Genomic DNA, 13,237 nt, shown 5'->3' with positions numbered 1-13,237 from the left:
TTCTCTTTTTGAAAAAAAAAAAAAAAATGAGTCCAAACCCTCTTTTCCAATTCCAACAGACCCAGTAAAAGGGTCAGGGAAGGACTGCTGCGCTTGGGAATGGAAGAAGCAGCTTGATGGTTTTTACACACACACACACACACAAACACCTACCTCAATCTAGACTCCCGTCTAGGGAGAGCCTTACAGTCCAGAAGGGGGCGATCCAGTTCACTGCGTAGAACCCCAACACCTCTAAACTAGGAGCCCCACTAACTGGCTAGCCTCACTCGCCTATTGTGGAGGCGCAGAAAATTGAGTCCCAGAGAGGGGAACCACAATCATAACCACAGAGGGGATTGTGGAGGCCACGGTGCCCCCCACTTTACACACCTAACCCCAAAGATCCTCACTACTGCTTCTGGAGGTGGCGACTGTCCCCATTTCTCAGACGAAGACCTCGAGGTGCGGGGAGCCTAATGCTGCCAGAGCGTTAAGCACTCGTGTCTTGGCCCCAGTGCCCCCCCTCCCCTGCTAACCTGGCCTGCACCCCGCCTGGACCTGGCTCCAGCACCGCTCAGCTGGCAAAGTTGAGCGGTCCCTCCAGCGCGCGGGTCTGGCGGCAGGTGGGAGGCTTTGCCCCTTATTCCCAACGAGTATATTTCTGCTGCCAACACCCTAGTGTTCCGCCCTGCGGGGGGCCGGGCCCCCAGGTGGCCTCCGGCGCCCAGGCCTGCCCCACCCCCGCTCCCGCGCGGGAGGCCAGTTGCGAGTACCGCTTTAAAAATCCCAGCCTGGGCAAAACTTTGATGATAAATCAAGCTGCGGATCCCTCCGCCGCCGCCGGCTCAGGGCGGGGAGCGAGGGGGAGGGCGGGTGCGCGGCGGCACGGAGTGGCCTTCCGCGCAAGCGAAGAGTCCCGCAGTCGGAGGCGGCGGGCTGGGCGTGCGCTCGCTGCCTGCAGCCGGGGCCGGGCCGGGGCCAGCGGGAGAGGGCGGCGGCGGCGCCGGGCAGGACACGGCAGGCGCGGGCTCTGCAGGCTGCGGAGCCCCGATGTGAGGCGGCGGCGCCCCCGGCCGGAGCGCGCAGCATGGGGGCCCCGCTGGCCGCGGCGCTGGGCGCCCTCCACTATCTGGCACTTTTCCTGCAACTCGGAGGCGCCACGCGGCCCGCGGGCCATGCGCCCTGGGACAACCACGTCTCCGGACACGGTGAGTTCGTGTGCCGCCCCCACGGACTTCCCCCACTGAACCCCACCCCGGCCGCAGACACTCCAACTTGGCGGTTGCGGGGCTCGAACCTGCAACCACAGAGGCCGCGGCCGGGAGTTCCCAGGCGCCCCCTGCTGGGGCAAGGAACCCACCCTGGTCCCCATCCTGGCCAGTGTTGTGAAGGGCCCCCCGAGCGCACCCCGCCCCTGCTCTTGCTCCAGCTCTTGGAGAACCCGCTCCACGCGCGCACACGCTCGCACAGATACACACACCTCCGCGACCATACAGATATCTCCAGCCGCGGACACACTCAGCTACGCTCACTGCATCCCACACTCACAACTCCGCACACCCCCTCCGAGCCTCTCCGTGCTGGTAAATACACTTGTGCCCACTATGCACGCGCATCAGACCCTCACCCTGCCAGCTGGCACCCAGGCACACACGCTTCGCTTCGCCACAACTCTTGCCTGTCTGCCTGCCTGCAGACACGGATACACATTCACGCACACACTTGTGCACACACTTTGCCCACCCACTCCTCTCTGCCCGGGCGCCTTTCTCCTTTGTGGGTTTAACGCAGAAGCTGTTCTCAAGCTCTTCATCTGGAACCATCCTTTTCACCGCTGGGAATGGTCCTGAGGGACGCCAGATGCTGTTGCTTGAGACCTGCTAGGCTGGGTGACAGGCTCCTTTGCCAAGGGGGTGGTATCCCAGGAATGAGGGCGATGTGGGGATGAAGGGGTAGGGGCAGAGAGCTGGGATATGCTGGAGTACTTGAGGTCACTCCTTGCAGACAGAGGCAGGGGGTGGGAGAATTGTAGGGCGCTTTGTTTGTCTCAGAGGGTGAACAGGAAACCCCTATATCCTTCCTCAGGACACCCCATCTCACCCTTGCCCGCAGAGGACTGAAATGTTGAACCTCAACTCGAGCATTTGGGATCAGGGAGCAAGCAAGTTCCCAGTCCTGCCTGCCCAAGTGTTGAAGTACCTTCCCTCCCCACAGGAGCCCAAGTTGGCAGCAGAGTTGGGTGGCGTGAGACAGGCAGCTCCCTGCCTCTGAGCCACACTGTATTAAGGCGCTGGGATGGATGAAAGTGGAAGAGACCCTGCTCCCTTCCCAGAGCACAGGCTACAGCACCCATGCTGTGCTCTGTGTGCCCAGGCTGGAGGAGGTTTGAACAAAGGGCTGAGGACCGGATGGTTTATTGTAGTGGGAATGAGTTATGTTACAGGGGGTGTGCAGGGGCCTAGATACCCAGAGAAGGCCTTTTACAGGTGTGCTGCACGAAAGGGGTTGCTGGGGGGGGAGGGTTTTCAAAGCCATGCTCAGGATCCCTGCTTATGGGGAAGCCGGGGATCCCTGTCCCTCCTCCTCACTGTTTGCCAGTAACCTCTCTCCTTGCGTCATTTGCATACCTTTGTGTCCCCTCACGATTTCTGCTGACCTGGCTGCACAGGCAGTAAATAGGGAAAGAACCATTTTGGTGCTCTACTTACAGATGGGAAATCAAGGCTCAGAGAGGTGACGGGAGTTGCCCAAGGTCACACAGTGAGAGAGTGGCTGAGCTAAGGCTGGCTCCAGGGTCTGTCAGGCGAAGCAGCACTCTGTCCCGGGCATTCATCTCCCTGTCATTCCTTCTCATTCAGGGGAACTGGGAATTCCTCCTCCCTCTCCCCTCCCTGCCTGCTTGCCCAGGCACTGCCAAAACTTACAGTAGGAGGCTTCTCTGAGAAGGGCTTCCCTTTCTGAGTTTGAGATCCCTTGAGGTATGAACATGGAACTCTGAGGCTTACAGTCATTCTGACTTTGAGGCATCAGACCCCCAGGATTTGGGTCATTCTTGAGCAAGCAGGCTCTTCCCTTTGTGTGACAATATCCTCTGCCTCCTGGTGCCAGCTGTGCTGAGGGGGCACAGCCCCACTGTGGTCTTCCCATTCCCACTCCGGACCAATCCCTGAAGGCCCAAAGAAGGTGCTTGCTGTAAAGGGGACAGGGCCAGGTGCTGGGAGTCTGACCTCCTCCTGATTGTCTCTGGGTAAATCAGCTACCCATTGGGACCTCCTGCTCTGTCCCTCAAGAAATGGACCGGCTGCTCTGCAGGGGCCACGCTACCTTCTCGACATTGCCAGGTTCAAAGTCACCAAGTAGTGACTGCTAAGGAGCCCCACAGCTGCCCCTCCGCCGGGCCCAGCACCCTGTCACCACAGGAAGGGTCTGGAGCCACTCACTTAATCACAAAAAGAAACAGTTATTAATGATAGTGAGACGCGGCGAATAAGTGGGTCATGTCTAATAAGCCATTTGTGTTCAGGAGGAGAATACCAATTTGATAAAAGCTGTGTGTGCTGAAAAAGCCCCGAAATTGCTGTTTAGCAGATTGGAGCCTGATCGTTTCATTATTCCTGGGCTCCTTGTGTCCTCAGCTGATTCAGGGAATATGGCCAGGTCAGGATGGTGTCTCTGGGTTTGTGCTCAAGGGTTGGGGGTAGAAGCAGGGATTCCTGGGGACAGGGTCCTGAGTCCCAACTGCTTAGCTTGGTGATAGCACATGGCTCCAGCTCCACCTGAGCCCAGCCCAGCCACCAGCTATTGCCTTGCATCTGTCTGTCCCCAGGGTTGTCACAGGGAGTGACTGTGACCAAGTCATAGAGGATGTCTGTTTACTCCTCAGATCCCTCCTGCATCCATTCCACCCCTTCAAGGCAAGCTCCTTGCCATGCCCCCAGCTGGACTGGGAGGACAGGCAGCGATAGTGTGCAGAATGCTGAGTGTGTGTCTAGGTGCCCCAGACCTCCTGCGACTGTGAACTCACACAGGCTAGCATCATTTGTGTGAGACTGGCATTAGATACTCAAGGAAACTGAGTTCAGAGAGAGCCAACGACTTACCCAAGGTCACAGAACCTGTACAGAGCCTGGAGGGCCAGATTCAGAATGACAGTGTGCAGGTGGCTCTGGACCTGTCATCTTGAAGCTGGTTTTTGGGCAGACTCAGTCCAGTCCTTTGATGAACTTCTTTCTCTGCATGACCCTAACTCCAATGTAGCCCCCTCGTTTCCCAGGGAACTGGTAAAGCAGTGCATTTCTCCAGGAGGGACCAGAAGCTTGAGATAGAGGCAAATCTTGCTGGAGTCCACATCTCAGTTTTCTACACTTTTTCTGGACAGGGACAGGAAGGCGGAAGCTTTGGGAGGACATTTACAGGTCCTAGTCAGAGCACACCAGGGTGTTGTGATGATGTATATGCCCCCAGACCACTGACCTGTCTGTCCTTCCTTCCTCCCTCCTTCCTTCCTTCCTTTCCTTCCCTTCCTCTTTCTTTCCTTTTTTATTTTGTTGGAGTGTACATGTAGAGGTCAGAGGAAATATGCAGGAGTTGGTTCTCTCCCTCCACCATATGAGAGTTCTGGGGTTTGAACCCAGATTGTCAGATTTGGTGGCAAGCACCTTTACCTGCGAACCAACTCATACTCCCTTCTTTTGTTTGTGCTGGGGATCAAGCTCAGGGCCTTGTACCAGTTTGGCAAGAGCTCTCCCACTGACCTACACCTCAGTCCTCACTCACTCCACCCCCATCTGCATTTTAATGAGCTCCTAGGTGATTCCTGGCTTCTGGAGGTATGAAGCCCAGCTGGGGCATGTAGAGTAGGGATCTCCAAGTGTTTGGGCTTGGTTTCCTAAGGAAGCTAGATCTAGACAGTGAAGCCTCGGAAGCCCACTGCAGCATGTGGCCCCCAGCCCAGCCCAGCCCCATCAATTATTAATGCCCCCAGTGCAGACAAAGCCCCCAGCTTGGCCTGGTGCTTAGCCCAGTGAGTGATTGCTAGTCTGAAGTGCTCTGCCTTGCTGGGAAGAAGCAGTGGGGTGCCCTGGAGGAGGGGCTCCGGAGCATTTGACACGCAGCTCGTGCCCTGAAAAACTGTCTGTGGCCTCTCTGGGTTCCTGGCCTAACTGTTGGTGTCTCGCCATCCATAAGCCGACTGGTTTGGTGGCTGGACGACTGAAGAAAATTGAGTCTTGTCTCCTGAAGGTTATGATGTTAAAAATGTGTATTCTCCTTTGTCTCCCGCACTGGTGATTATACCATCAATTACTCTCATAAATACGCAGCCAGGGCTGAGGGCCTCCAGCTTCCTATGGGAAACTGGCCCTCAGAAATGGTTTTCCTCAAGACCTCCGCACCAGTTGCTTTTGACACCTTGCCCATCGGCAGACTCCTGGGGCCTTTTTGCCACTCGGGAGCCACAGGTGGCCTCCTGGACTCTGCTCCTTGCTACAAGCACAGCAAAGTGATGGGGTGTTTTTCTTGCAGCCTCCAGGGCTACATAGCAAGACAACCTGAAAAAAACAAAACAAAACAAAAGCAACCAACATACCTTTTTTAAAAAATTGGAAGGGAGGAGAGGGGGGAAGGCAGGTGACCACCTGACTCAAGCCCATTTCTATGTGCTCAGCCTCTCTCTGAGACCTTAGGCTTGAACTGACAGGGAATGATGGATAGTCCGAAGTTCAAATTCTCACACTTGCTCCCTCCACATTAATGTATTTTAAAAACACCAAAATAACTTAAATATCACAAGGAATCTGTTTGCAGTAAAAGCCTCATGCAGCTGGAGTCTTCTCGAGACTACTGGCCACAGCAAAGACAGGGTGGGGTGGATAACTGACTTCACCTTGCAGTGGGTAGCCTGGGCCCAGCCCCTGAGTGCCAGGTGGGTGATGGGCGCAAGTGGGCTTTCTCCCTGATCTGGTGGCACATCAGAAAAATGGGCAGAGGGTTAAACAAGAGAAGCTAACCACCCTTGACCATCTGTGACATAGGATCAGTACCCACCTGCTGGCACCCTGTGGTGCCCAGGACACTGGAGAAGGAAAGTGGGAAGCTGAGATGGCTGCTCTTCCTCAAGGCCCCTCCCACAGCTGAGTACGCCCCCCCCCATCCTCCTGGAAGCCATCAGTGGGATCTCTCTGGCCTCAGCTAAGTTCTGCTTCACCCCTAACTCCAGCTTTAATCCCTCCCAGAACCTCCCCAGGGCCTCAGCAAAATTGGGCCTTCCCTGACCTGAGAGATGGTCTTAGGCAGAGCCCAGACAAACCTCTTACATTTTAATAGTCATGCATTTATTTTAATGTGGGCTGGAAAATATAGCCAGCACATCAAAACTGTGATTTCACAGATATGATTGCTTAGGATGAGACTAACAGGGTATTAAAAATAGTGGGTTTGTTTATAGCAAGCCATTAAGAACATCATAGTACAGGTGGTACCCAGGCCTGGCAGTGGGCATCCAGAATGGGAATGGGCAGCTTTGGGGGCATGCCAGGGCTATACCTTGGTGGGGGATGCTGCCAAGTGTTAGAAGCTGTGCATTCATTTACTTTACAGATATCAGTTGAGCACCTGCCTTATGCCAGCCCATTTACCTACTGGAGACTATTAGTGAGTGGACAGATAAGGGTCTTGCCATGGAGAGTTCTCAGGCTTGTGGGAGAGACAGACAACCGTACTCATAGAGAACATTTAAGTATAATTTGTGAGACTCTTTAGGGAGCATGGCATCAGGGTGTGACATTCAGCTCAGAGAAGGGCATTCACCTCTGGGCAACGACAGTGTCTAGAATGAGCTCCCCATCACAGAAAGTGTACAAGCAGGACCCCAGCCACAGCTTAGCTGGATATGTCATGGAGGGGTTCTACTTTATTTCCCAAAGGTTCCAACCCTGAGTCAGTGGAGGGTGGAGCAGCCAGAACAGAGGAGGTGTTCATGAAGATGGGACACATTGTAGTGTAGCTACAGGCTGATTGGGAGGGGTGGGGGGGGGGAACATAGAGTTCCCAGTGGGGAGACTGCTGGTCCTCACCTAGGGCCGTAAGTGGGGTGGTTCTCTCCAGCCCACTGTGTTGGGGTGGGGACATTGACCTGATACCTTTACTCCAGCTCAGTGAAAATGCTAGACTGGGAGAGGACAGGCAGCGGCTTTGCCCAGCTTTCCTTGCCTCCGCCCTGCTAGGTGACTTGCCTGACTCTCCTGGCCTCTGTTTCCCAACCCGAACAATGCTGAGTTTGCTCCTAAATGCTAGACTTCGAAAATCCCCCTGGAGCCCATGCTTTTCCCAGAGTAGCAGGTGTGGGTGGAGTTGGGGGCCGACTCGCAGCCTGTGGTACCTTCCTTTGAGGTCTTGGCATGTGAGGCTCCGCCCAGTCTTTTCCTCCACCCACTTCTCAGCTCTCTCACCATGTGGTCATCACCACAAAATGAAGGGCACCCCCATTTCTCAGCCTAGGAGGTCAGACACAACTTACCTGGAGGCACACAGAGGTGGCAGGGCAGAGCCAGGCTCCGCCTGCGTGAGGAACACACGGCTGAGCTCCTGCGGTTTCCGTTGCTGCTTGGCTGCCAGCAGAGTGTGTAGGCGGCCCTGGTCCTGAACCTGACAGTGCCCTGGCTCCCTGCCCTGGCTTGTGAGGCTGTCACGTGGGGGGGGGGACTGCCAGGATACGGAGGGTGCTGCGTTCTGCCTGAAAGAACCCACAAGGCACTCTCTGTCTCAGCCAGGTATTGTCAGGGTGAAGGCTGGGCCCTGTGAACGTGCGTGCGTGCTGCTCGACCTGGGGATCTCAGCATAGGGAATGATGGTTTTGCTTAAACATGTGCCTGAAGTGTATTTGGGTGGCTATAGTTGGAGAGTGGGCAGGCCAGGAGGGAGTGTAGCTGGGACAGGCTAGGACCCTCTGTTCTGTGGCCTTTACTTCTGGGTCAGCTTCCACTAACCCCCTCCGTACCGTTGGGAGGTCAGTTCAGGAGATGAACGGGGCCTTGTGGAACTACCAGCTTGGGGTTAGAAGTACCACTGGCCAGGTGCTGTGCCTGCCACCTCCCTGGGTCCTTCTTCCTGGACTCATTTCCCCTGGTATTCTCAGACCCTTTTCCTGGGTCTCTGTCCCTCCAGATCTTTCTGCCTCTTTCCCTCCCTATCTCTGCCACTCAGTCTCTATGTCCCTTTCTCTGTGTCTGCTAGTTCTGTCTTCGCTCATGTCCCTGTTACCCACCTCTCTGTCTGTACATGCATGTGCACACACATACATATATACACACACACCTCATCCAATGACAACTCAGAACCACATACAAATATTACCTATTTCAGAAAAACCCACACAGAATGGGTACTCAATAAATGTCAGCCAAGCAAGGGGATGAGTGAATAAATGAATAATGAATGAGTGAATGATGAATGAGCAAGTAAGTGACCAAATGTTGGGGGTCTCAGCTTGCCCAGACCAGTGGCTCCCACTTTTCTTAGGGTCTAATAAGAAAACACCACTACCTGAAACATGAACCTGCTTTGCTTAGACTTCCAAAGGGCTATGGGAGACCCCAAATTCCATCTCTGGCTCCCCGGGGAAACAGACTCATCACTCTAATAAGGAAATTTAGGGTTGTGTGGACCTGTCTGGAAAAGCCAGCAGTGGCCGTGGCATGTTAGGACCTGGGTTCTGGTCCCTGGAATGAGCTGCATTTTTCTCTGTGTGTCATTGGGGATCTAAGCGAGGGTCTCATGAATGCATGCATGTATGTATGTATGCATGTAAGCATGCATGCATGTGTGAATATATGCATGTATGTGTGGTTGTGCACATGTGTGTACACACATGAGGAGGCTGGAGAACCACCTTAGATATTCTTCCTCAGAGGCAGCCCCTTGGGTTTTGTTTGTTTGTGTTTTGGGACAGGGTCTCTTACTGATCAGGGCTGGCCAGCAGGCCCCGGGACCCACCTAGCTCTGCTTCCCCAGCACTGCGATTAACACACCACACCCAACTTGATGACATTGGAGATCAAACTCAAGCCCTTGGGCTTGCAAGGCATGCACTGAGCCATCTGTCCACTGCCCCAGTGGGAAGTTTTCTGAGTGGGGAAGGCCTGGATCAGGCTGGTACAGGTGGGGAATAAGAGCTCAGGCTGGTGTGGGAGTCTGGAGGAGATGCCACTGCCAGGAAGGTATTGAGTATGGTTTGAGCCTCAGTAAGTGTGGACTTTGGGGATGGCTCATTGTTTCAGCATCTGGAGAGGGTGGCAATGTCTTTGGGGAGGGCTGGTGTGTACACACACACGCATTTGTATATGGGGTGTGTGTCCTCTCCCAGCTCATGCCTGTGTCAGGCTCCTGTCCCCTTGCAGACCTGTCCCTGTGCCCTTCCCTGCCTGGCTCACTCCCATCCTTCGGCCCTGGCTGTCCTCCAGGTTTCCTGTGTGCCCTGCCATAGGTACCCTTGACATCAGTCTCCACGCTTAGCTTGTTGATGAGGAAACTGAGGCTCTGAGAGGCGTGGTAGGCTTGGGGCCTCCAGCCTGACTTCCTCAGCACACTCTTGGCCTCCAGGAATCTCTAGTGGGCCCTATGCTCAGACCTTTGGGCTTGCTTCCTGGCTAGGGTAAGAAAGCAGAAAGCGTGCGGCCAGCCGGTGTCCGTTTTGCTTTGTGAGGCTTTAAAAAAATCATTTCCGGCCTTGGAGACAGCAGCAATTACTGCTGGCTCGCTGGGGAGCTGTTTGCCGCCTGTCATCGGCCCCAGGAAAGGGTCCCTAATGGAGGCCCTGCGGCCAGAGCTCTCAGTAGTGGAAACAGCACTGAAAACAAAGCCACACTAATGGTCTCTGGGCATGCAGGCCCAGAGAGGGAGGGGCAGGCCGATGCCCAGGAAGGCCTAGGGCAGGGCTGAAGTCATCCTTTGTCCGTTTATGAGCCTAGACTTCTTGTAGGCAGGGGTCCCTTGCTGCCAGCTCAGTCCTGGGGTCCTGCACGCCCCACCTTCCTCCCTCTCTTCTCTGCTTTCTGGCCCAGGCAGAGGGAAATGTAAGTGCAAAGACTCTGGGATGGGGCAGAACCCCTTCTCCTCAAAATTCTTGGTTCTAGAAAAAAGGCCAGGCTAGGCCAGTCCTCTCTGAAGGAAAAAAAAAAAAAAGACTGGAGCCTTGGAGAGGAAGGAGCCACAGCAAGCCCACCCCATGAGATGGGTGTGAACGGCAGAGGACTCATGACCAGTGAGTGCATCAGTATTCCTTGGAGCTAGTGTAGACCTCACAAGCCCATTTTGCAGATGGAGAAACAGAGGCACAGAGATTATTTTAGGACTATGGTGAGAAAATGCGGTGGGAGTTCTAATCCTGACCTATCTGTCTTCAGAGTTCACACTGGATGCCACCATGGGATTCCCAAGTTCAGTTGGGCAGGGTGAGCAGGGGCAAACCTCTTGTTGTGACTAGGAAAACACAAAGTTCTCAGTAGGGACCAGGGGTGGCCCCACACCAGAGCTGTCCTTCCTCTGTTTCTGTCAGCTGAGCTGGGTGTGGGCCTCTGGAGCTCACATCTGCCTACCTCATCTCTCCCTTTTGCTGCCCCTGACTCTCGGGGGGGGGGTCCCCCTGGCTTCCCCACACCTTTCTTCTCTTGGCTGAATCTAGGGCAGTGGTTCTCAGCCTGTGGGTGGAGAACCCATTGAGGTCCCATATCAGATATTTACATTACAATTCTTAACAGTAGCAAAGTTACAGTTGTGAAGTGGAAACAAAATAATTTTATGGTTGGGGGTCACCTCAGCGTGAGGAACTGTATTCAAGGGTTGCAGCATTAAGAAGGTTGAGAACCACTGGTCTAGGGTGTACTTTCTTATGACATAGGGCAGCCTCCATCTTTGCTCCCTATTCCTGCCTCTCTAGCTGTTTGGCAGCAGGTCAGCATATGCCTGGGCTTTGGAGTCACCCCATGGGGCCTCAGACCTTGGCCCTCATTCACACCAATGGGCCTCCACTAGACAGGAGGGCAAGGGGCCCACACTGGCCCTGCAGGATGGCCAGGTAGGGAAGTGAAACAATGCCTGTGGCCAGCAAGTCTCTGTCCTGCTTGGCTCCCTCCTACTGGCCCTGACATTGGGCTTCCCACACCTGCCTGCCTCTCCCTCCCTGTGGCCTGTGTGGGAGGAGGAGGCAGGAATTCCACGGGGGAAGCCTGATCAACTCCCACAGTCCTGCAAGTGCCAGAATATTTTTGCTCTCCTTAAATCTCCCTAGATTTGTAATTCCACAGGTCTTCCTCGATGTGTGCTGGTGGCCTTGGGAAGCACCCTGCCCCGGCTTGCTGGGTGACAGCACTGCCTGCTCTGAGGGTGCATAGTGTCCAAGTGGCCTGGCGGGAAACAAGAGCGGGACCCTTCCTTCTCCACACCTCAGTTTCCCCGCATGTAAGAAGAGGAGAGTGAGAAGGACTTGTCCCTGAGAATTCTTATTGCATTAGTAAAACACCTGTAAGCGAGCTGGGTGTGGTGGCACACGCCTTTAGTCCCAGGACTTGGGAAACAGAGGCAGGCTGATCTTTGTGAGTTCAAGTCCAGCCTAGTCTACAGAGAAAGTTCCAGTCCAACCAGGGCTACAATGTGAGACTGTTTCAAGCAAGCAAATAAACAAAGAAAGAAGAAACACTTTTAGGGCTGGGGAGATGGATCAGCAGTTAAGAGCTGACTGCTCTTCCAGAGGACCAGGGTTCAATTCCCAGCACCCACCCAGATGACACAGCGTCTGTAACCACAATTTCAGGGGATCCAACACCCTCACACAGATATACATGCAGGCAAAACACCAGTGTACACAGATAAGTCATTTTTAAAATAGTAAAGAAGCAAGCAAACAAACACAAAGAGCAAAATGTAATGGAAGACTACCACTTCCCTCAAAGCCACTGCGTTCAGAGGAAGAAGCCAGACGTGGAAGCCCACACCTTGGCATGCAGGAATGTCCAGCGCAGGTCGGTCCAGATGTGCAGCTGCCAGGGCTTGGGGGGGGCAGATTGTTACTGGCTTGGGGCTTCCTTTGGTGTGGTGAAACTGTGGCGGCTAGACAGCTGTGAGGGTTGTACAATATTGCTGGTCTCTCAGCATCTCTTTCTTCACTTTTGGATGGTGAATTTTAAATTTCATTTCAGTTGAAAATAACTAGGGCTGCTGGGCACAGGGGCACAAACCTTTGATCCCAGCGCTGGGAAAGGAGAAGGAAATAGCTCGCTTGGTTGGAAGCAGACTGCCTTATTAGATAGTGATAGTATTATATCTCACAACAACCTTTTGGGGCAGCTGCTGTCATGGCTCCCATTTTATAGTTGGAGATACAGAAAAGTTGAGGCACAGTATCACTGGGCACCTAGCCCAGTTACAATTAAGAATTCAATTCTATTCTCTTCATGTTTGTATTGGTTGTGTGGCACCCCCCCCCCACACACACACACACACCCCGGGGTAGGCAGAGATCCCCTCCGGTGAACATGCTCTTGTCTAAACCTGATCAGTGAGTGATTCTACCAGAGAGCAGTGGGAACTCACCACGCCCCATGAACCAACAGCTTCTTTGCCTTCGTTAATACATTCCCTTCTCAAAATAAACTATTGGCCAGTGGGTAGGAACCAGAGCTGGGAGACAGCCACACATCACACTGTAGCTCACACCTGACCTGGGAGTCCTGGCTCCCCACCCTGGCCTCTTACACTCCCTCCAGGTTCTCTTCCCGCTGGGGCCAGTACAGCCAAACTTGTGAGGATAGGGACTGAGGAGCCCCGAGACTTGGGTCACTTGGAATGGGAGGCAGACCACGAGGGATCTACTGTTCCTATACAGGAAGGAAGCCAGCGTGAAGTTCCCGTCTTGAGGTTCCCCACTTCATTCAAATTTCATGAATTCTGTGTTCTACTCCCTTCTGTGTTCGTTATACTCATGCACCAGGCTCTCCTGGAGGGAAGCCAGCTCCGTGAGCAGTTGCTTCCCTGCTTGGAGAAGAACAGGCCAAAGGGGCTCCTACCTCGGTTTTTACCTCACTTGTTCCAAGCACCCCAAGTGTTATGAAGTAGAGGGGACATGGAGTGTTGCCACTGTTCTGATGGCAGTGACAGGCAAAGGCTCGGGCTTGTGGCACAGCCCCCGGCAGCTCTCTGAGGGCTAAGTGTAAATGGTGATACTAGACCAGTGAAATGGAAGCAGATTGGGAGACTGGGGGTG

At 54.2% G+C, this 13,237-nt stretch overlaps 1 protein-coding gene across 1 annotated transcript in view; it reads left to right on the top strand.

The window, feature by feature from the left end:
* Positions 1-870: 870 nt before the first annotated feature.
* Vstm2l (V-set and transmembrane domain containing 2 like) overlaps positions 871-13,237 on the top strand; it is a 30,494-nt gene continuing 18,127 nt past the window's right edge. The window contains exon 1 of the mRNA XM_051187648.1: positions 871-1,190. Within this exon, the coding sequence (XP_051043605.1) occupies positions 1,070-1,190 (121 nt within the window). The 5' untranslated portion in view covers positions 871-1,069. The remainder of the gene's footprint in view (positions 1,191-13,237) is intronic.

This window comes from Phodopus roborovskii, unplaced genomic scaffold (genome assembly GCF_943737965.1).
Source record: "Phodopus roborovskii unplaced genomic scaffold, PHOROB, whole genome shotgun sequence".
Taxonomy (NCBI): domain Eukaryota; kingdom Metazoa; phylum Chordata; class Mammalia; order Rodentia; family Cricetidae; genus Phodopus; species Phodopus roborovskii.
This window is presented reverse-complemented; position numbering and strand designations above follow the sequence as displayed.